At 48.1% G+C, this 20,738-nt stretch overlaps 1 protein-coding gene across 1 annotated transcript in view; it reads left to right on the forward strand.

Annotated features, from left to right (window-relative positions):
• ARPC2 (actin related protein 2/3 complex subunit 2) overlaps positions 1-20,306 on the forward strand; it is a 35,148-nt gene extending 14,842 nt beyond the window's left edge. Inside the window, exons 5-10 of the mRNA XM_054044019.1 lie at positions 265-451; positions 1,037-1,130; positions 6,905-7,031; positions 11,379-11,479; positions 12,680-12,780; positions 19,867-20,306. Coding sequence (XP_053899994.1) covers positions 265-451; positions 1,037-1,130; positions 6,905-7,031; positions 11,379-11,479; positions 12,680-12,780; positions 19,867-19,891 — 635 coding nt within the window. The 3' untranslated portion in view covers positions 19,892-20,306. The remainder of the gene's footprint in view (positions 1-264; positions 452-1,036; positions 1,131-6,904; positions 7,032-11,378; positions 11,480-12,679; positions 12,781-19,866) is intronic.
• The last annotated feature ends 432 nt before the right edge of the window (positions 20,307-20,738 follow it).

A 20,738-nucleotide genomic window follows, 5' to 3' on the forward strand; every position in this document is an offset into this window, starting at 1 on the left:
GACGGGGAAAGAGCGCTTAATCTTACCACGGCCCCTCTCTGAGTTCGGTTAGATGGCCCCTCCCTCCTCTGGGTTAGAAAGTGTCACGCTGACATTAGTGGGGTCCCACGCCCTTTAGTGCTTCGGAAGGGGTGAGAAGGAGGAGACAACCTACAAGCTAATGTGGAGGGGTTTGCACAGTAGGATTTTGCCTCTGAAAGTGTCTAACGTCTCTTATTTAAGTAGGATTATAAACGTTAAAGATGGGTTAACCTCCCTTTCCAGGTTACAATGTCTCTTTGCTATATGACCTGGAGAACCTTCCTGCAGCCAAGGATTCCATTGTGCACCAAGCTGGCATGTTGAAGCGGAACTGCTTTGCCTCTGTCTTCGAGAAGTATTTCAAATGCCAGGAAGAGGGGAAGGATGGGGAGAAGAGAGCTGTCATCCATTACAGGGACGATGAGACGATGTAAGCATGCCGAGTGCATCCCCTGTCCTGCCGCTCCCAAAGCATTCATCAGCACAGGAAAGTTGTGCCTGGCAGTGTTTAAATCTGCGCCAGGTCTTTGTGTTCAAACATGTAGGAAGTACTGTGGTAAGCCGTGAAGTCCCCAGTGTTTTATGCGTTGGCTTGCTTATCCTTCAGCCTGTCAGCGGTGTGTAGCTAAGATAACACTTGTCCATCTGACTGACAGAGGTTTAATACCAAATGACCTATTAGTGACATCACCTTTTACTGTGCGGGACAATGGCGTTCGACACTCAAATGCTAGGCCTTGTTCCCTGTGGAATGCTCAAGTTTCCAGGCCAAGGGGGGATTTGATATGTTCCAGCAGCTGTCCCTGCAAATGGCCAGTATTTCTTGCAGTTACTACAGTTCACTCCATGGAGCCCATCTTGTGACTTATCACAAGAATACGCTGACACAGATCACCTGGTGGCTGTGCCTCATTCATCTGGGTTGTATGTGGAGCAGCAAACTGTTTTGCAAGCTGTGTGTGTTCCAGATGTGAAGTTTTAAGCCTGTCCTCACAGTGGCTTGGTTTTCCTCCAGGTACGTTGAGTCAAAGAAGGACCGCGTCACGGTTGTGTTCAGCACAGTATTTAAGGATGACGATGACGTGGTGATTGGAAAGGTGTTCATGCAGGTATGGAACCTGAAGGACATTGAGTTGTTTATAGGTGTTTATAAATGGCATCATCCAGAAATCTACACACTTCTTCTAAAAGGAGAATCACTGAACAAGTAGATACTGAACTGAAGTGAGATCACTGGGGGCTTAATGCATGTAAATGCTTCACAGCAGCCTATTCTCTGTGGGACAGAACTCTACTGGATGGCCGTACCACGCTAATGAGCGTAGACCGTATCTCTTCTAATCTGGTCTGTCGTGTTGGCGTCTTTAATTATTGAATTCCTTGCTGGCTTAACACAGTCGATCATATTACATATTTACGTAACTCCTTTCATCACAAAATACATCAGCATACACACAATTCCACTGAAATGCAGCCACCCATGGTGTGGGTTTCAGCAGTAGCCGGCTAGAAGTCAGCACTGTGGGGGAAGGTTGAATTTTGGCAAAGGGACACCAGAGCAAACCTTTGTTGTTGTGGGAAATGCCCTGACGTCCCTTTGTACCTGTATAATAGACAGGACCATGCAAAAATGCATTATCTCTAAGCAGCTCTAGATCACAGTGCAGGGCTGGATTTAGGGGCAGGCGACCGCCTGGGGCGCTGGGCTCGGGGCGGGGAGGGTGGGAGGAAGAGGAGGGCTGTTTTTGTTAGCGACAAAAGGGAAAATAGAATGCTTGAAGTAAAATGTTTCAGGTATTCCATTACGTGGATTCGTTTTTCACTAACCTCCTAGAATGTTCTGGGCCTTTGTAGAATCTCGTGGAACGTTCCAGACATTCTGAGAACTACATTTTCCTTGAATCTCCTAGAATGCTGTCAGCCATGCCCTCGCGCGTTTATAAGGGGCAGGGTGTTGCCAGTCGGTCAGTAAGATACAAGAACAAAGTGAAGTGAGAGCCTAGTTGCGATATTGTGAACCTTGTTTTATTGTGTAATTCTGAAAGCTTAGAGGAAATGAATTTTTTCTTTGCTTATATATGGCATGAATAAATACAGATTTACAGATCCTAGCATGCAAATTTATTGTCTTGTATGACAAGAATAAATCATGCATGCAAGTCGTGCATCAAAGTCGTGAAATGGGCTACAAATGCAATAAAAATAAGGTATTGAAAAGTTTAATAAATGGGGGGGAGGAGTGTGCTGAAAATACTCCTTGCCTGGGGCGCCATTTTGTCTAGGGCCAGTCCTGCCGCAGTGGATCAGTGTTATGCTGCATTCAGGAATCAGGCTGTTTTCTTCTTTCTGCCAAGAATGAATCCTATTAAAGCATATAGCTTCTCTCAATAAAAGCATTGCTCAAGGGAATGCTATAGCCAACACAGTTGATATTAACAGCAAGGGGGAAGAAATACAAGCCAGCGTGGGAAAAGAATGGGTTAAGTCAGATGTATTCAAGTTGGCAGGGCCCGATGAAATTCATTCTAGGGTACTTCAGGAACTAGCTGCAGCAATCTCAGAGCCATTAGCAATTATCTTTGAGAACTCCTGGAGGACGGGTGAAGCGAGAGGACTGGAGAAGGGCAAACAAAATACCTGTCTGAAAAGGGGAACAAAGACGATCTGGGGAATTATAGACCAGTCAGCCGACCGTCGATATCTGGAAAGATACTGGAACAGTTTATTAATCCATTTGTAAGTAGCTAGAGTTTAATAGGGTTATAAGGACTAGCCAGCATGGATTTATCAAGAACAAATCATGCCAAACCAAGCTTATTTCCTTCTTTGACAGGGGCTCTGGCCTAGTGGCTGCGGGAAAGCAGTAGCCATGATTTTTCTTGATTTTAATAAGGCTTTTGACACAGACCCACATGACATTGGGGGAGGGATAGCTCAGTGCTTTGAGCATTGGCCTGCTAAAACCCAGGGTTGTGAGTTCAGTCCTTGAGGGGGCAACTTAGGGATCTGGGGCAAAATCCGTACTTGGTCCTGCTAGTGAAGGCAGGGGCCTGGACTCGATGACCTTTTGGGGTCCCTTCCAGCTCTATGAGATAGGTATATCTCCATATATAGTCTCATCTAGAGAATGTGGTCTAGATGAAATTAGTATAAAATGGATACAAACTGGTTGTAAGACTGCCCTCAAAGCATAGTTATCAATGGTTTGTAATCAAACTGGGAGGGCGCATCTAGTGAGGTCCTGCAGGGGTTAGTCCTGGGTCTGGTAGTCGTCAGTATTTTTGTTACTGACTTGAGTAATGGAGTAGAGGATATGCTTATAAAATTGCAGACAACACCACGCTGGGAGGGGTTGCAAGCACTTTGGAGGACAGGATTAGAATTAAAAAGGAGCTTGACAAATTGGAGAATTGGTCAGAAGTCAACAAGAAAGACATGTGCAAAGTACTTCACTTAGGAAGGAAACTCAAATGTAGAACTACAAAATGGAGAATAATTGGCTAGGCTGTAGTACTGCTGAAAAGGATGTGGGGATTATAGTGGATTACAAATTGAATACGAGTCAATTCTGTGATGCAATTCCAAAGAAAGGTTAATCTCATTCTGGGAAGTATTACTAAGCACGTCGTATGTAAGACATGGGAGGTCATTGTCCCATTCTGCTCAGCGCCGGGAGGCCTCAGCAGGAACACGGTGCCCAGTTCTGGCCATTGCACTTTAGGACAGATACGGATTAACTGGAGAAAGTCCCAAGGAGAGCAACAAAAATGATTAAAGGGCTAGAAAATCTGACCTATAACAAGAGGTTAGAAAAACTGGGCATGTTTAGTCTTGGAAAAAGATTTTGGGGGGGGACCTGGTAAGTCTTCGAGTATATTAAGGGCTGTTCTAAAGAGGACAGTGATCAATTGTTCTCCGTGTCCACTGAAGGCAGGACAAGCAGTAATGGGTTTAATCTGCATCGGGGAGATTTAGGTTAGATATTAGGAAAGACTTTCTAACTAGAAGGGTAGTTAAGTTGTGGAATAGGCTTCAAAGGGAAGTGGTGGAAACTCCATCACTGTAGGTTTTTAAGAACAGATTGGACAAAACCCTGTTAAGGGTGGTCTGGGTTTACTTGGGCCTGCCTCAGTGCGGGGGGGCTGCACTTTGACCTCTCAAGGTCCCTTCCAGCCCTATATTTCTGAAAGTCTCTAAATGTGTTCCACCTTAAAAACTGCCCTAGTCTGCACTAATAGGCTGTCTTAGGGGATTGGGGTTTTTTTGGTATTGCTTGTGATGTGTTTGAAAAATTATAAATATGCCTAATGCCTGGGATAAGTGCTTTTTCATATCAATCTTAAATACATTATTTGTAGACTATTTTTCCCATCGTAGTTGTCACTTAGCCAAACTAGAGTTCTTCTCTTCTTCTAATAAACAACGTGCAGGTTATGTAACTGCTGTCTGAGTTTGGCAGGCTGAAATTTCGTCCGTCTGACGTTCTGCCTGCACTTTCAGAACCCTTATCCAAACCACTTAAAAACAAACACTTTTGTCAATGCACCGGGACATTTTTCCCACCACAGCCATTTGCCAGATATGTTTATCCATCCATGCCTATTATGCTGCCTGTCCATGCATTCTGGAAAAATCTGGGCAGCTGTTCTATAATGCGTCAGCAGGGGGTAGACTGCTTGGAGGACCTGTGTGTAGTGGCACAAGACATGTGGAGCAGTGCACTCTGGGAGGGAGGAGGACCAGCCAGTCTAGTCATACTGGCACAGTTAAGAGCCCTGTCCATATTGCAAAAAGAGTGCCAGACTGATTATAAGAGAACAGCCATGTGCCAGCTAGGGATGAAACCCAGCTAACGAGGATTAACCTTGTGATGGCTTAGTAGTCTAAAACTGAGATTCCAGCCTACAGCCGCGAGCACGTTCCAGAGAAAGGCTGATGCTGGCTTCTTAGCTCGCACTGCATGTCTGCCTCTCTGCTGAGGCATGAGTTAAGAGCAGAGGATCTGCTTCAAACATGAAATCCCCAGCATTTGTCAAAGTCCCCAACTTTAAGTGCACAGTGCTACCCTGCTTCTGGGGTCCCTGGATTGCAGCTTTGTGAAATGAGTGGAAACCCCGGAGTTAATAAAACAGGTTTGGGGCTGCAGTGAGCCTTCCAGGGGATGCTGCTCCAGACTCTCTACCCTCTGAAGCATCTAAAAACTTGCTGTTCAAGCCGCAAGAATTTCCACTCTGAGTCATGCTAACTTGTTCCTCTAGTTCTCGCCCTCCCTCTGCTCAGTTATGTAACGTGGCTGTGTCTAACATTAGCTACAACTGCTTTCCTTTCACGGAGAGAATTCCACCATTAACCAGTTCAGCCGGGGCGAAGCTCTTTGAACTCTTTTATCCATTGGCCTTAGCAGTCGGAAGTCAAAGCTGTAAAGTTTAATACAGGGAGATCCCAGTAAACTGCCCCAGTAGATTAATTAGTAACCTACCGGAACTCTTCCAGATCAGGGATGTGTGTAATTCTCCTTCCGTTTCTAGAGCAAGGAACATGCTACGGGTATGGAGGGTGAAGGGTTCAGACACTGGAGACCATGCACAGCTGACAAAGGACAGCTGATAATAATCGTGTGATACATTTCATGTTGAGTTAGTGATGTGCAGGTGCCTCACGTGAAAGGGTGAAGTTGCAAGTAGTGTGTATGTGGTTATTTAAGGAAAACAGCACTACATGGCCTGGGGTCCGGGTGCGGCCAGGAGGAAGGGCCCTCTCAGCCTGAAAAGGATGTCTGCAGGTCTTTCACACCTGTATATTCATGATATTAGAACTGTGGGACAAATCACTTCCTCGCTTATTTTATTTCAGGTTAGGATAGTGAAAAGGGCCCATATACAAGCCGTGAGCACATCACTAGGATCTATTACCAAACTAATACATGTTTCAGTCAGGTCTTCTGCCAAGTAGCTGCTCTTCATACACCAGCCAGTACCCCCACTTCATGTCAAAGGACACATGAAACAAATGTGTCCTGAAAGCTGACACATCTGGGCTATTTTGCAGGAGGGTAAGAGAGAGAGAGAGATACTAGAACCCTGGGGTCCATATGGGGAAACACCCTGCCAGCAGCCTCCCATCTGTTATAACCTTAGGGGATTTTGCATTTTTGTAACCTGCAATTTATCACTAGTAGCATTTGGCTGGGTTTCACCTAGTTAGCGTTGGCTTAAGGCTTACAATTTCAATTAGTACCCATTCTTTCACATACTTCTCATATTCTGCATGAAATGGGCCATCGCTGGCAGTTGACATTCTTAAATTCTCTTGGGTCCTAAAGAAGGAAACAGTTTTGCAATGAAATTGACAGTCAGAAGCAGCTCACCTAGAAAAGCACAAATGATTCTTGTTAGTGACTGATCTTTAGCCTCTCCTCCCATGGTATGATTTTAGGCCGTTTGTTTTGTGTGAAGTAGCATGCTTTCTACTCCGAAGCTTCCATGTTCCTGATCTGAGCTTGTGTTACTGTTGGTTAATTTGGCAGGGTTTTAATTTAATAAACAAAGCCCACATGAGGTTAGGAAATCTTTGGTGTAACAGGACTCTGATTCCACTGAACTAAATATTTCTTATCCCCGTAAGGGAAAATCCTTGTTCACATTTTCAAAGGGAAGGTAGACGCATTAAAGTCAGCACTTTGAATGTCAAAGATTTTGGGTTCTAAAATCTGGTATGGAAAGGTGGGAGCTATGGGTGGGGAGTGAGGGGGCTTCGGAAGCCAGTGTTCATACTTCAAGCAGGAGCGTTCGGCACTCCCATTACAGGAGGCTGGGATTGCAGTGTGGATGCCCTCAGTCTCACACTTGAGTGAATTCATGTTGGTTTTGTCTTGTCTGCACAGGAATTTAAGGAAGGCCGCCGTGCCAGTCACACAGCTCCACAGGTGCTCTTCAGCCACAGGGAGCCCCCCCTCGAACTGAAAGACACGGACGCAGCAGTAGGTGACAACATTGGCTACATTACCTTTGGTAAGCTGGGCCCAGGAAGGGCAATTTATCCCTGTCTTCCTGTGTTCATTGCACAGAGCTGCTTCACGCTGTCTCATCACTTAAGACAGGGAGTGAAACAGTGAAACTCCTTGTGACATGGTTCTGCATATGGGATGTGGTACAGAGATTGACGCACCAGGTACCCGTCCCGCTGGGCAGTGAGTCTTACACTCATTCCAACCTAGGCAGCCTGTAAACTTTGGACAATTGTCTTGCTACATATCCGTAAAGTGCCATGCACGCAACTGGGGATGATGATCCCTATTGGACACGTGTTCTCAGCCTAAAACCATTGAATGGCCCTGCAAGGTGGACAGTCTGTGGCTCAAGACTGAAATAGGAATTCTGCAAGTTAAGACTGGTGCAGATTGGTCAGAGCAGCGTGGGAAAATGTTCAGAGCTTTTGTTCCACAATTCTTGGCTCTGGTGCATGCTGTTAATGTCACGTTGTCGTGGTGCATTTGGATCCAAATGCACCAGAACTTTATAGAAAGTAGTAGTAATAACAACAACCTGTCTGAATGTTTCTCAGTTGGGGCGGAGAGAGACAAATAGAATTCCTATAATTTTAAAAGATGTTTTGGGGGTAACAGAAGTCCATATCACATCTTCATCCGTCATCTCGTCTCTCCTGTCGATAAAAATAAATGACATCAATTTTCTGTCTTCAAAGTGTTCTTTGTTCTCTGTAACAGGCGATGAGGAAATAGAGAGGGGAAGGTTAATCATTTGATAATCCAGGTCATTAAGCATGTTAAATAATGGGAAAAATAGAAACAGATTCTTATGATTTGATGCATCATGTTATTTTGAAAATACAATTTCAGTTGATGACAAAGGGGGGATAGCTTTGAGTTATTCATTTGGGGGAAGATGTGCATATTTTTTGTATAATTTGTTTGGCCACAAATGTGTGTTTTGCAAATGTTCTGTTAGAGGCATGGTCTGAATGCACAGCTGGGACCTGGAACTTCCATTTTGGCTCTCCAACATTCTCTTTGGTCTTGGACAAACCATTAGAGCTCTGCTCCTAATTTTCATCTGTAAAGCAGAGATGCTTGCTTGCCAGGGGGTGCTGAGAGGGTTAGTTAATATTTGCCAAGCACCACATGGGGCTAGATACTCCCCTGGAATAGTGTTCCCTTCAGCCCAGTTCTGTGCAACTTTGCCCATGAGTTAGGAGCTGTTAGTATTGGCTAGAGGTAGATATGGAAGCAGGCACTGTGCAGATTTCTCCCTGAGAGCTGTGCCAATGCACCTGGTTCCCGAGCTGCAGCATCCTCTGCTACACTTGTCCCAATCCTTTCCTGTGATGCTTGGACCCAGACTCTGATTTTTGTGCTGGGCGCTATTACCCTGCGTGGATTAGACGGACCTCAGTGAGGACTGTTTTCCAAGGCTCCAGTGATAAAAATACTGAGGTGTTCGCCAAGACCTAGATGTAGGCGAAGTGTACACCACACTAATAGGTATTATGCACATGGTATTAACATAATGTACGTTATGTAGATGGCTGTTGGGAAGTTGTTAACTGAATGATCAGGTTCTTCCCACAGTTCTGTTCACACGTGACGGGTATCCTCCAACACTTTGAAAAGCTGAAGCCAGCTTTGGCATTAGAAAACAGGAAACTTGTCAAAGCAAAGATGCACAAATAGCTTGTGTCAAGGGAGTCACAGAATCATAGAATATCAGGGTTGGAAGGGACCTCGGGAGGTATCTAGTCCAACCCCCTGCTCAAAGCAGGAACAGCCCCAAGTAAATCATCCCAGCCAGGGCTTTGTCAAGCCTGACCTTAAACACCTCTATGGAAGGAGACACCACCACCTCCCTAGGGAACCCATTCCAGTGCTTCACCACCCTCTTAGTGAAAAAGTTTTTTCTAATATCCAACCTAGACCTCCCCCACTGCAACTTGAGACCATTACTCCTTGTTCTGTCATCTGCCACCACTGAGAACAGTCTAGATCCATCCTCTTTGGAACCCCCCTTCAGGTAGTTGAAAGCAGCTATCAAATCCCCCCTCATTCTTCTCTTCTGCAGACTAAACAATCCCAGTTCCCTCAGCCTCTCCTCGTAAGTCATGTGTTCCAGCCCCCTAATCATTTTTGTTGCCCTCCACTGGACTCTTTCCAATTTTTCCACATCCTTCTTGTAGTGTGGGGCCCAAAACTGGACACAGTACTCCAGATGAGGCCTCACCAGTGCCGGATAGAATCCTGTCATGGCTCATCAACACTTGGGATGTAGTATTTGAAACGAGATAAGGGAAAGTTTAGGGCTGTAACTAGTATCAGAACAAAGAGAAGGAAGATGCAGAGCAGCGGGTTGGATTTTTCTTACATTCAGAAAGTTTTGAAACTCTTTGTAAAGCCGGGCTATAAATATAGCTAGTTTAACTGCGTATTTCCAAAGCGGGCTTGTGGGGTAAGGTGACCATGCTGTGAGATGAGAATTGCTTTCCAGAAGGAGGGTATTTGTCTCCTTTTCGCATGGGACTATTTTGTCTTTTGGCAATAAATTTGGTTAAGTTTGGTTATTTAGTCTCTTGAATGTTTTTAAGAATGAACCACAAGTGTAATTAACGATTGGCTACATCTTTTAGTCAATAGCTGAAAAGGGGACTAAAGGGGGTTAGTCCATTAAGGCTTTTCCCTTCCGAACCCCCTTTCTTGCACTCATTTGAGAGTAGAACGCAAACATGCTGCTTCTTCCCTTTGCTGAATAAAGCGAAGTTCGTACTGGTGGGGTGTTGCTGTGCCTGTCTGTACAGGAGCCCTGAGCTAAGATTCATATCTCAGAGACATCAGGCAACTCATGGGCGATATGGGAGCACAATGCAATAGCAGATCTTAGGGTACGTCTACACTACCCGCCAGATTGACGGGTAGCGATTGATCTATCAGGGATCAATTTATCGCGTCTAGAATAGACGCAATAAAATCGATCCCCGCTCGCTCTGCCGTCGACTCCGGAACTCCACCACGGCGAGAGGCGGAAGCGGAGTCGACGGGGAGCGGCAGCAGTCGACTTGCCGACTTCAGCTACGCTATTCACATAGCTGAAGTTGCGTATCTTAGGTCGACACCCCTCCTCACCCCCGCCCTTCCCCCCCAATGTAGACCTAGCCTTAAACCATGCATGAGCTCTGCAACTCGCTTTAGGTCACAGGCTTTGTGTGTGAGCAGCTCCTTTTCAATGTCCGATTTAGCTGCCCCTTTGTGAGATTAGCCCCATGCCAGAGGCCCGTCGGTCCTTGGAAAGGTAGTTGCGTTGTTCCCACAAAATAACAGCCCTTGGAGCTGTGCATGCCGGCCACTCACAGTTGGCGCCTTGCTTCCTGGGCCAGCGTAACTAATAGCACTTGGCTTATCCAGCAAGCGGACAGGCCGCGTGGCAGTGCCGAGACCTGCCTTCTGTGAAGGGCGCTTCTGTTTGTACTGTGGCAGAAGGATGCAAAATTTCATCCTGGACAGTTATTTTCCTCCGGATGCCTCGGGATTTTAGCAGATTATGTTCAGTGGTGACAGGGCAATCAGCAGCATCTGGATGGCTTCCCAAGGTGCTGTCTAAGTGTATCTCTCTACTCTGTCAGCTTGGAGCTGGGGGTGGGGTGATTGGCAGGGGGCAGGGTCTGGCGATGAGCAAGGGTCATGTCAAAGGGTAAAATTCTGACATGAATACAGTATTGATTTGCCATGTAAAATCACACCACCTCTCACTGGCCTCTTAAATCTTCATGGTGATGAGGTTTTCTCTGTGCATTAGATCAGGAAGAAGATTTCTGCTCTGTCATTAGTAGAAAATGTGTCTGGGGTCTTTGTTACTAGTTTAGAAGAGACAGGCAGGATTAGGTTTCTTTCCATGTTTCATTCACTGAACAGTCCAGTTTTTCGTTCATTTTGCCTCTCTGCCCTCTTAAGGTATCTGTTGAAAGACATTCCCCTAGTTTAGGAAAAGTGAATGAAAAGTACTTTTCACGGGTACAATGATGTGATTGTCGTCAGATTAACTCCAATCACCTCTGTCATCCAGACTGTATCCGATCGTACAGATGTCAGTGTTGCGAATATTGGAGAAGTGCTGTTAAGCCTTGTGTTAAAATTCCAAGTGTCATTCAGTCATGTGGTGCAGGCAAGGGCTCTTTCATAGACCTCTTGAGTATTAAGGCTCGTGTATTCAAACAGCTCTTCAGTAGCTGTTCATATCCGATAGACACGGATGTGTCTGCCTCTGTCACTCGAATAGGCATGAGGCACTCTTTCTAGCTGGTGCTCAGCCTTGGTCGGAAATAAAACTCCTTGCACTACTGTTTTATCTTTCCAGTGCTGTTCCCCCGCCACACCAACACCGCTGCCAGGGACAACACCATCAACCTGATCCACACGTTCCGGGACTACCTGCACTATCACATCAAATGCTCCAAGGTACAGAGGGGCAGCTAAAGAAGGGACTGTGCTGATTTCATGTAACGCTGTGTTCTGGAGGCCAGGGGAGATAAACATTCCGGGGAGGGTTTTAATTGCAGAATTCATCTCGGCCTCTCTGCTTCATGTGCTTCCAACGCCAAGAACACCCTGTGTAGCCCTTTGGAAACGCCAAGTGCTACCTACGTGCCAAGCACTGTTCTCCCTGAATGTGCAAATGAATCTGCCTTCTTCTTTGGTTCTGTGTGTGAGGCAGCATTGCAGGTCATTCCATCGTACATGGTGGGATTTGCCCCCAAACTCTACCAGTGTTCACTCCCACCTGTTTGCAGGAAATAGGAATTGCCACTCTAGGGAGACTAGTGGGACATCGACTCTGGGATCTGGACTTGACAAGGGCCAGCGTTGGGCGCGTCAGAGGACAGCCCAGGCCTAATTCACCTGTCATTGGGTACGAGTCACACTAGTGAACTATTCTGGTGTTGGGATTTGTAGTACTCTAGCGCCTAGAAGCCCCAATCAGGGACCGGGACCCCACTGTGCTAGGTGCTGTACAAACAGAACAAAAAGACGGATTCTGTGCCAACGAGCTTACAATCGAAGTATAAGAGACAACAGATGAATACAGACCGGGGGAGGGGGAATGGACATTTGTGCAGCAACATACCATTTCTTCAGGATCCCTGTCCATCGGGTGGTTCTATCAGAGAGTCCAGTGTAAGACCCGCTGTCCTCTTGGGGAGTCACCCCCATGACCTAGAGCCAGCCCCTAGACCCAGTGTCCCTGGCCCAGAAGAGGATCTCAGTCCCAGATCGCCCACTGGGTAGTATGTTCTGCTGGTATTCACGCTTCACCCCTCATGCCAGCCCTAGGGATTTCAGAGTTTAGTCCTGTTAGGTTTCAGAGTAGCAGCCGTGTTAGTCTGTATCCGCAAAAAGAAGAACCTGAGTACTTGTGGCACCTTAGAGACTAACACATTTATTAGAGCATAAGCTTTCGTGGACTACAGCCCACTTCTTCAGATGCAAGAAGTGGGCTGTAGTCCACGAAAGCTTATGCTCTAATAAATGTGTTAGTCTCTAAGGTGCCACAAGTACTCCTGTTCTTCTTTTAGTCCCGTTAGGGTGGTGATGATTGATATTTGAAAACCAAAGTGTGTGGATGGAACGTTCAGCCGTTTGTTTTGTAATGTAATGCAGGCCTATATTCACACGCGCATGAGGGCAAAAACGTCCGATTTCCTCAAGGTGCTGAACCGTGCCCGTCCAGACGCTGAGAAAAAGGAAATGAAAACAATCACGTGAGTATCAAAGCCGGGACCCTTGGGCCTGTAAGAGTCTCGTGAACACAGAGCATGCTCCGTTATTGTCACAGCCAGTACAACGTGTGTTGGGGAGGTTCTCACTAGCTGTGTGTGGTGCGCGCACATTGGAAAGGCAATCCTAGTGAGTAACCACTGCTCTAAAATGGAGTAGAATTCTTTTGTCCTGAGCCCCAGAAGCCCTGGGAAGAGGGCAGTAGAATAGAGAACCTTATGTTGTTCTTTAACAAGCTCCGGTTATTTAAAGGCTTCTGCTGTCTGACCTTCTCTTCGTTTAATAATCCAGGTTATTTGTAAAGCGCACTCTGCCTTTCCCAAGAGGGCATTTTCTCGATTCTGAAAGGGGTAGATCTGGGGTGGTAGAGGGCAGCAGACATGGAAGCATTTTGATACCTCTGTATACAGCATCTTTTGTACGAAGTGCATTGCTGAGGTGCGCAGAACAAAGCATCCCAAGTGCTGGGCTAGCGTGGCTCTGCTGGCAGAGTTTTTGCAGTCTAGTCTAACACGCACTCCAGGGCCTTTCCCTCACAGCGTGAAAGTGCGTTGATTCTCCAGATTGCGAGGTTGGCTTTGTACCGAGAATTAAAAACTTGTTAAATTAAACGCAACTTCCTCCATATTTAAATATTGTTAGGGCAAAATAGAAACTTTGAGGAAAGGCTGACGGCTCATCCTTAACGCTGTCAGCCTTAAGGCAGAAGATGTCAGCTTAACTTTGAATGTCCTACCTCTGGCTGGATACTCTCGCATTTCAGCATCTCCCTTCGCATTTCAGCATCTCCCTTCAAAACCCATCAGTACAGCTCGTCCGGGCTCCACTCAAGTGTGGACTAGGCACATGCACAGTTTACAAACCTGATGAAAAGTATTCATGGGCCAGCCCGTCCCAGGCTAAGAGGTTGGCTCAAACGTTCACTGTTAACTAAGGGATCTAACTGCAGACTAGTTAGTAAATGTCACCTTTAACTCCGCACGGAACCCACACTCAAATCCCAGAGTGGCAGACTTTTCCTTCACGCCTGCATTTGAAAAGCAAACTCGCTTTCAGGTCGTTAGACAGGATCTTCCCTCCTGGCAGGAGCCTTGGGAGAGAGGAGCGTGTCTGGAGAACCCAAGGCTGGATTTCCCTTACACCGCCTCAGTGGTCTTGGACAAGTGAAATTGTTGCTCTGCCTCTGTTCCCGTTTCTGTGAAATGGGGGTGGTGCCGATACCCGCCGCCATCCCCAGGAGGTGGAGGATGTCTGCAAGCGCGCTGAGCATTGAACGCACGGTTGATTTTAGCAATTGCATTATGTGACGCTGCCGCTGCCCTGTGAGCAAAAGCGAATCCCAGAAAATCAAACCGTGAGAACTAGCCGTTAGCGTACGATGCGACAGTGTACATATGAGTCTGTCATTCAGACAAGAAGGGCTGGAGCGTCAGGGCGTAATCCGGTGGCAGTCTCTTGTAAGGGTGCAGCTGTCCCAGCCGGACAGTGCTGTTTGCAGGTGCTGCACTAGTCCTCTCCCCAGCTAATCCTGGAACCTCTGAGGGGGGAGGATCATCCTTGAGAACTGGGAAAGGCTGACCTGCCTGCAGTTCAGGTAAAGCCCAACACCTGGGCTATTCCGCATGTGAATGCCACTTAACTGGCTGTTTTCAAGGGAAATAAAGGCTCTTATCTCACACCTGGCTAGTCCGGATGATGGGGAAAAGCTAAAATGTCTGTCTGCCTCCATTTAAACAGGTACTTCTGGTCTTGGCTGACCTCAGGAAGTACCTTTAACTGCCTGGTCTTCTGTCCCAGCTCCCGCTGGAGTGGTTTCCTGGCGGGTCTGTTGTGCTGTTAAAGAGCAGGCAGTTTGGGAGCTCAGTCCTAGCGCATGGAGGGTTGTGTTCATTGGCTCCGAAGGGAAGGGTTTCAAGCAGTTCTGTAACTAAGTGCCGGGGAAGCTTCTCACCTGTGTTTTCGGTGATGATCAGTACGTTTAGCCCTCGCAGGGCTGGAGTTCAGATCTCCTTAGTTAGTTTAAACTCCGCTTTAGGGCCCAAAAGAGAATAACTAGGATGTCTCGCCCGTTTCCAGAAGCGTATTCACTTCCTCTGTTAATATGGGATAGCCGGCGGTCACAGCTTACTGCCTCTCCCCCTAGATAGGGTGGACTGGCCAAATCCGGATTGAGGCTGTTGGAAGGGCATAGAGAAACCACCCAGCAATTCTCAGCTGGACTAGGCCTGTTGATGAGGAAGACATTGGCATCCATCACTGAGCCCTTCACACACAGAGAGGGAACAGGGTTGTCCTGGCGGAGGGCGGGGCAGACGGTGAGCATGGGGACTGGGGTTTGAGTGAGCTATGGAGGCTTGGATACAAGAACATAACCCCGATGGAGGCGCGGATTAAGATGAGCTCGTATCTCATTCGCTTATTTGCCCCCTTGCTTCTTGTTCGCAGGAGCCTCTTCCATGCCAGACAGTTGGCTGGCGACTCACTTCAGCAGGCAGAGTCCCGCACAGGTGTCACGGTCCAGAGGCTGACAGGCAGAGCAGTTGAGGCCAAGAGATGAAACAGCAGATAGGTACAGCAGAAAGGTAGCAGGCTCTGTCTTCCTGCCGGCAATCAGTCCTTTTAAGGACTAGTCAGGAAAGCTGAGGGTTTGTAAGTAGATAGTACCAAATTGCCTGTAATGCTCCATTTACTGTTCTAATGCGACTTGCTTATCTAGCAGGATGACTGTACAGGAACTGACTAGTAACTGGCATGAGCAGCAGGTTAGTCTGGTGCCAGCTGTCGCGGCATCTCTCCTCACAAGTCGGGAGAAATGCCCTGGGGGGGGGCGCGTTTCACAGGTCACATGCAGTGCTGTCACAGAGAACTGTCCCTAAGGCACATATTGCTATGGTGAGCTTTGGGGCCAGCCAGTCAGTGGTGTGTGAGAGAACCTGGAGATGGACAGAGCTTGGCAGGGTGTAGCAGACAATGAAGCTCCGAAACAGGGTCGTGTGCTGTAGGTGGAGTTAAAGACGGAGAGGTTCTGGGCAGGGGCCCTCAGCCTTATCCAGGGTCCCTGAGCACATCTTAGTGGCTGAGGAAGTGATCAGTGCCTCTCCCATCTCTTAAAGTGACATCGCTGGCTATGACTCGTACTTTGAAAAGCAGTGTATCAAATCTCTGGGGCTGGTGGAAATGGTGCGAAAATGAGGGGGAGGGTTTAATCTAATTGATTTAACACTATTTGCGCTCTGTTCCCACTTTGCACTTCACTCAGCTGGGGCTGTGAAAATAGACATGTCAGTTTCCCCGTATCGCTGGTCCGCAATGAGTGACTGTTTTGGGGAGTGTTTAAAGTCCAGTGGGGCTGGAATTTCCGTTGAGCCTAGTAGAATATCTTCAGAAGCCAGATTTTGGGCGCGATGCAAATGCTATGTGTCCATTGAAGCACCTGGAGTAAGAGGCCCCTCTGCAGAAGTGGATTGTTCCAGCTAGAGGAGTGATATTTGGGGGGGCCTTAGAAGTGGCTCAGCCTTGCAAGGGGTCTTGCCAAGGAAACGCTCAGGTTTGTGTGTGCGTAGGTGTGTGGAACAGCGGGAAGGAACAAAAGAACCACAGACAGAAATGTTGCATCCCTAGAGAGATGATAGTGCAAGTCCCAGCAGGCTTTCAAGACAGCCCTCTGCGCGCTCTGTGTTCAGGCTGTAGCTGGCTTTAATGAAAAGGATCCAGGCTCGTTTTTAATCCAGTATTGCCCACTGCTAATAGTGGTGGTGTTTTAGGGCCACCCTTCTCAGCCTCTTTCCGCATGCCTGTCGGCAGCAGTGAATAGCTTAAAGCCTCTGCCATGGAGCTGCGGTGTCAAGCGCTGATTCATTTTGAGTTAACTACTATTTGCACTGGGGAAATTCCAGGGGCCAGGAGCAAGATCCGGGGGATTTAATATGCTATAAAATTCTCTCCTCTTACAAAACGGTTCTGTGCTGTGGGGACTGCCTGGGGGAGGGCAGAACTGCTTGGTCCCAGCACCAACTAACTGCGGGTGTTTCTGTGTTCATTCTCCAGAAGGTGGTTGGTGGATTTCTGAGAGGAGCTTTGCAACAGCTGGGGCATGGACAGTGATTTTTAAAAAGCTCCTCCCATCTGTCCAATGCATTGAAGCCTCTTAGGGGTATAGCTACACAGCAATGTAAGCCCAGGCTCAAACCTAACCTCCCCCCCTTGCATCCACACACCAGTTGTGTTAGCCTAGGGCTCGAACGTAAGGGTCCCAGGACCCGGCGGGGCTGGAGGGTCCGAGTCCATGTTAACTTGGGACCTAAGGTCCGAGCCCTATTGCTTTTCTGTGTGCGCGCAGCCCCAGCTTGACTTGGGTCCCATGATTCAGAGAATCATAGAAGATTAGGGCTGAAGAGACCTCAGGAGGTATCTGGTCCAACCCCCTGCTCAAAGCAGGACCAATCCCAACTAAATCACCCCAGCCAGGGCTTTGTCAAGCCTGACCTTAAAAACCTCTAAGGATGGAGATTCCACCACCTCCCTAGGGAACCCATTCCAGTGCTCCAGTTCCTCCGGTTGTATCCCAGAGTTCCTTGGGGCAACTTCCTTAGTCCTCTCCATGCTAACAGTCTGTGATACAATCTATTGCACTTGCTTACAAATGGAAACCACACCTCTCTTTGCAAAGATAACAGCTGAGATCAGCATTAACCCATTGCCTGCTGAACACCAGTCTTCAAGCATGCTACCAGAGAGCCTGCGGGGCTTTCAGTGGATCAGAAGAAACTTTTTGCCAAGAGAGCTGCTTCCAGGTCACAAGAGCACAGCCAGATGCGGGTGCGTGCTGCCCTGCAGGGAGGGGGAGCAGCAGAGCTCCCTGCTCAGCATGGCTGTGGGAGGATGACCCCCAACACTTTGGCTGCACCTGCTCCCTGGAGCTGTGTATGCAGAGCTGCCCAGCCAGCATGCACTGTCAGGGTGGTGAGTGGGAGCTAGCCCAAAAATTCCCCACATCCTCCCAGGGATCCCTTATCTCTTCCTACTGGGGAGTGGCGGGTGCAGGAATAAGGGATCCCAGGGAGTGGTGGATTAGCCACTGTGCCGCCGGTGGGGGGGTGAGGAAGGGGGAAGAAAGGGGCATGCCCTGCTCTGCCTGCCCGCCTGCCTGGCGCTCCCCGACCCTGCTCCCCGGCAGCAGTGCTGGATGGGGGGGCAGGACAAGCCCCTGTGCCTCGACCCCCATTACCCCAGCAAGAACACTTCCTCTGGCCCAGGGCCCCACAAAACCGTAATCTGCCTCTGATCTTGGGGGGTGCTGGAGCACACTGCTCCCCAAGCCCAGGGGATGCACTTCACCGCTCTGCAGCCAGGCTGGGGTGTGCCGGTGTTTTTTCTCTGAAACCTACAGTTTGTCAAACTTCAAAACAAAAAGGCAAAAATAAATAAAAAAAACAACCAATCAAAAACCCCTTCATTGAACAACCCATTTTAAACATTCAGAATTGCAAAGGTTCAGTTTAATCGGCTGATGGCCCTGGAGACTGATGTCCTAATTAGCCTCGGGTGCCCCTGGGCATTTTCCCGGCAGTCTGACTCAGCCTGGAGCTGGCAAGGCCAGTTCTCCAATCAGTTCACTATAAAGCCTCCCCAGACCACAGTCATTCTACGGGGACAGCCACCAAAGGCGCTAATTACACTGTTTATGAACTCGCGCTCCTTACAGCACCTGAGTCCCGTTGGTAGCACTGTCGCAGGCTGTGGGCAGTAGAGTTTTCCCACAGTGCAACACTAGGGCTAGTTCAGGGGTTCTCAAACTGGGGGTCAGGACCCCTCGGGGGTCACAAGGTTATTACAAGGGGGGTCGCGAGCTGTCAGCCTCCCCCCCAAACCCTGCTTTGCCTCCAGCACTTATAATGGTGTTAAATGTATTAAACAGTGTTCTTAACTGATAAGGGGGGTCGCACTCAGAGACTTGCTATGTGAAAGGGGTCACCAGTACAGAAGTTTGAGAACCACTGGGCTAGAGTGTTGACACAGAGGCCGAGGGGTGCTACGCACTCTGGGATAAGGTTACTTTGGCCTGGTCTACACGGGGGGTGGGGGATCGACCTAAGATACGCAACTTCAGCTACAAGAATAGCATAGCTGAAGTTGACGTATCTTAGGTCGACTTACTTTGCGTCTTCACGGCGTGGGGTCGACTGCCGCCGCTCCCCAGTCGACTCCGCTTCCGCCTCTCGCCGCGGTGGAGTACAGGAGTCGACGGCAGAGCGATCGGGGATCGATTTCTTGCGTCTACACTAGATGTGATAAATCGATCCCTGATGGATCGATCACTACCCGCCGATCCGGGTAGTGTAGACGTACCCTTTGACTCAGGTCTGCGCACTGCAGTGTGGAGACCAGAGCCCCAGATTTGAGCCTGAGTCGGAAAATACTTAGCCCAGGGTTAAAATACAGTGTAGGCGCTCAAGCCCAGAGTTCCCTGGAGTGGGTCAGCTGACTCGAGTTCCACTAACCCATGGCTTACGTTGCTGTGTAGACAACCCCTCTTGGTCATATTATTACTGGTGCTGAAAGACAAGGATGGTGCCTTGCTGTCACCCATGCGCGTATCCGTCTGGCTCTGGTGAATGGAGGCTTCCTCCACTGAACTCTCTCGCAACAAACTGCCCCAGGAAAGCAAACCAGACTGGGACTGGTCCTCTGCAGCTGGTCACCCTATACCATGGGGCATGTGCCTGTAGTCTAGGCATCTTCCCCTCCTGCCACTCACTCACACTTCAGTCCCTTCATTGGCTTCTGCTCCTTGTCCTCTTCTTCCAGGCCTTCCATAACCATGACCTCGTATCTCTGCTCTCATTTCCTTCCGTGCTCCGTGCAGTTCCCTCTTTTCCCCTCTTGGCGGGAACAGCCTCCCGTGCACTCCCCCAAATCCTCTCCACAGCCTCCCTTCCCCAAAGGGCATTATCTTGCCTGGATTGAAAGGGAGCAGAGTACATGTCAATGCGGGACTCTACTGGGACTGAGTCACGTGTGGGATACTTGGTAAGAGAATACCCCTAATATTGCCCTTCTGCTCCTTACAGGGGGAAGACGTTCTCATCCCGTTAACGCATGGGGTGTGGCGGAGGCCGCCGCTGAAGACAGAAGGCTGGAGCACTTGCTACTTGATAATCGTAGCTTTTAATGTTGCACCTCTCTGGGCTCTTCCGGAATACAACCAATCGGGTTCTGTTTTGTACAAGTTTGGGAAGTAATCTGCGGAAACAAGCTGTGCTTGCAAGGACTTACTAGTTCAAAAACAAACCAACCTTAATTCCATTTTGATCAGTTTAATTTCTTCTCTTTTTCTTTTTTCTTTTCCAGCTGTTTTGCTTTGCAATATGTTACTGGTAATGAGTTGCAGTATTTCTTATGAGAATAATGCAATATTAACTTGTTTTCTTCTGAGTATTTGAGTTCAAAACTCCTGTATCTGAAGAAATACTGTTGGGGTTCATTAATAAAGGAGATCTTTCTATCTTAACAGCTTGTGAGAGTTTGGATTGTTATAGAAATTAGACCTGGAAAAGCCCTATGATGTCCCACTTAGCACGTCCCAGTGATAACATAGGAGTGTTCTCTGCGTCCTGGACAGAACGCAGGTTGAACAAGCATTTCTGGTGTAAGCACTTTCACTTGCTTGCAACCTCTTCAATCTTTTGGGCTGAAATTGGGCAAGGTCAGGCTCAGCCCGGGAGTGAATTCAGCACCGAGCTCAACCAAAGATGGGTTTGATTTTGAAAAACGGAGGCGAAAGTATTTTCTCCACTGTCATGTGAAATGTGATCCTTGATCAGCTGTGGTGTCACAGCTAACGGTGCTGAATCGTGAACTGCTGCCGGGGGATAGCCCTATAGTGCCCTCTGCCCTTGTGAAAATTGCCTGATGTGTGAAAAGTGAATGGTGTAAACCCTCT

Source organism: Malaclemys terrapin, chromosome 11, assembly GCF_027887155.1.
Source record: "Malaclemys terrapin pileata isolate rMalTer1 chromosome 11, rMalTer1.hap1, whole genome shotgun sequence".
Lineage (NCBI taxonomy): Eukaryota > Metazoa > Chordata > Testudines > Emydidae > Malaclemys > Malaclemys terrapin.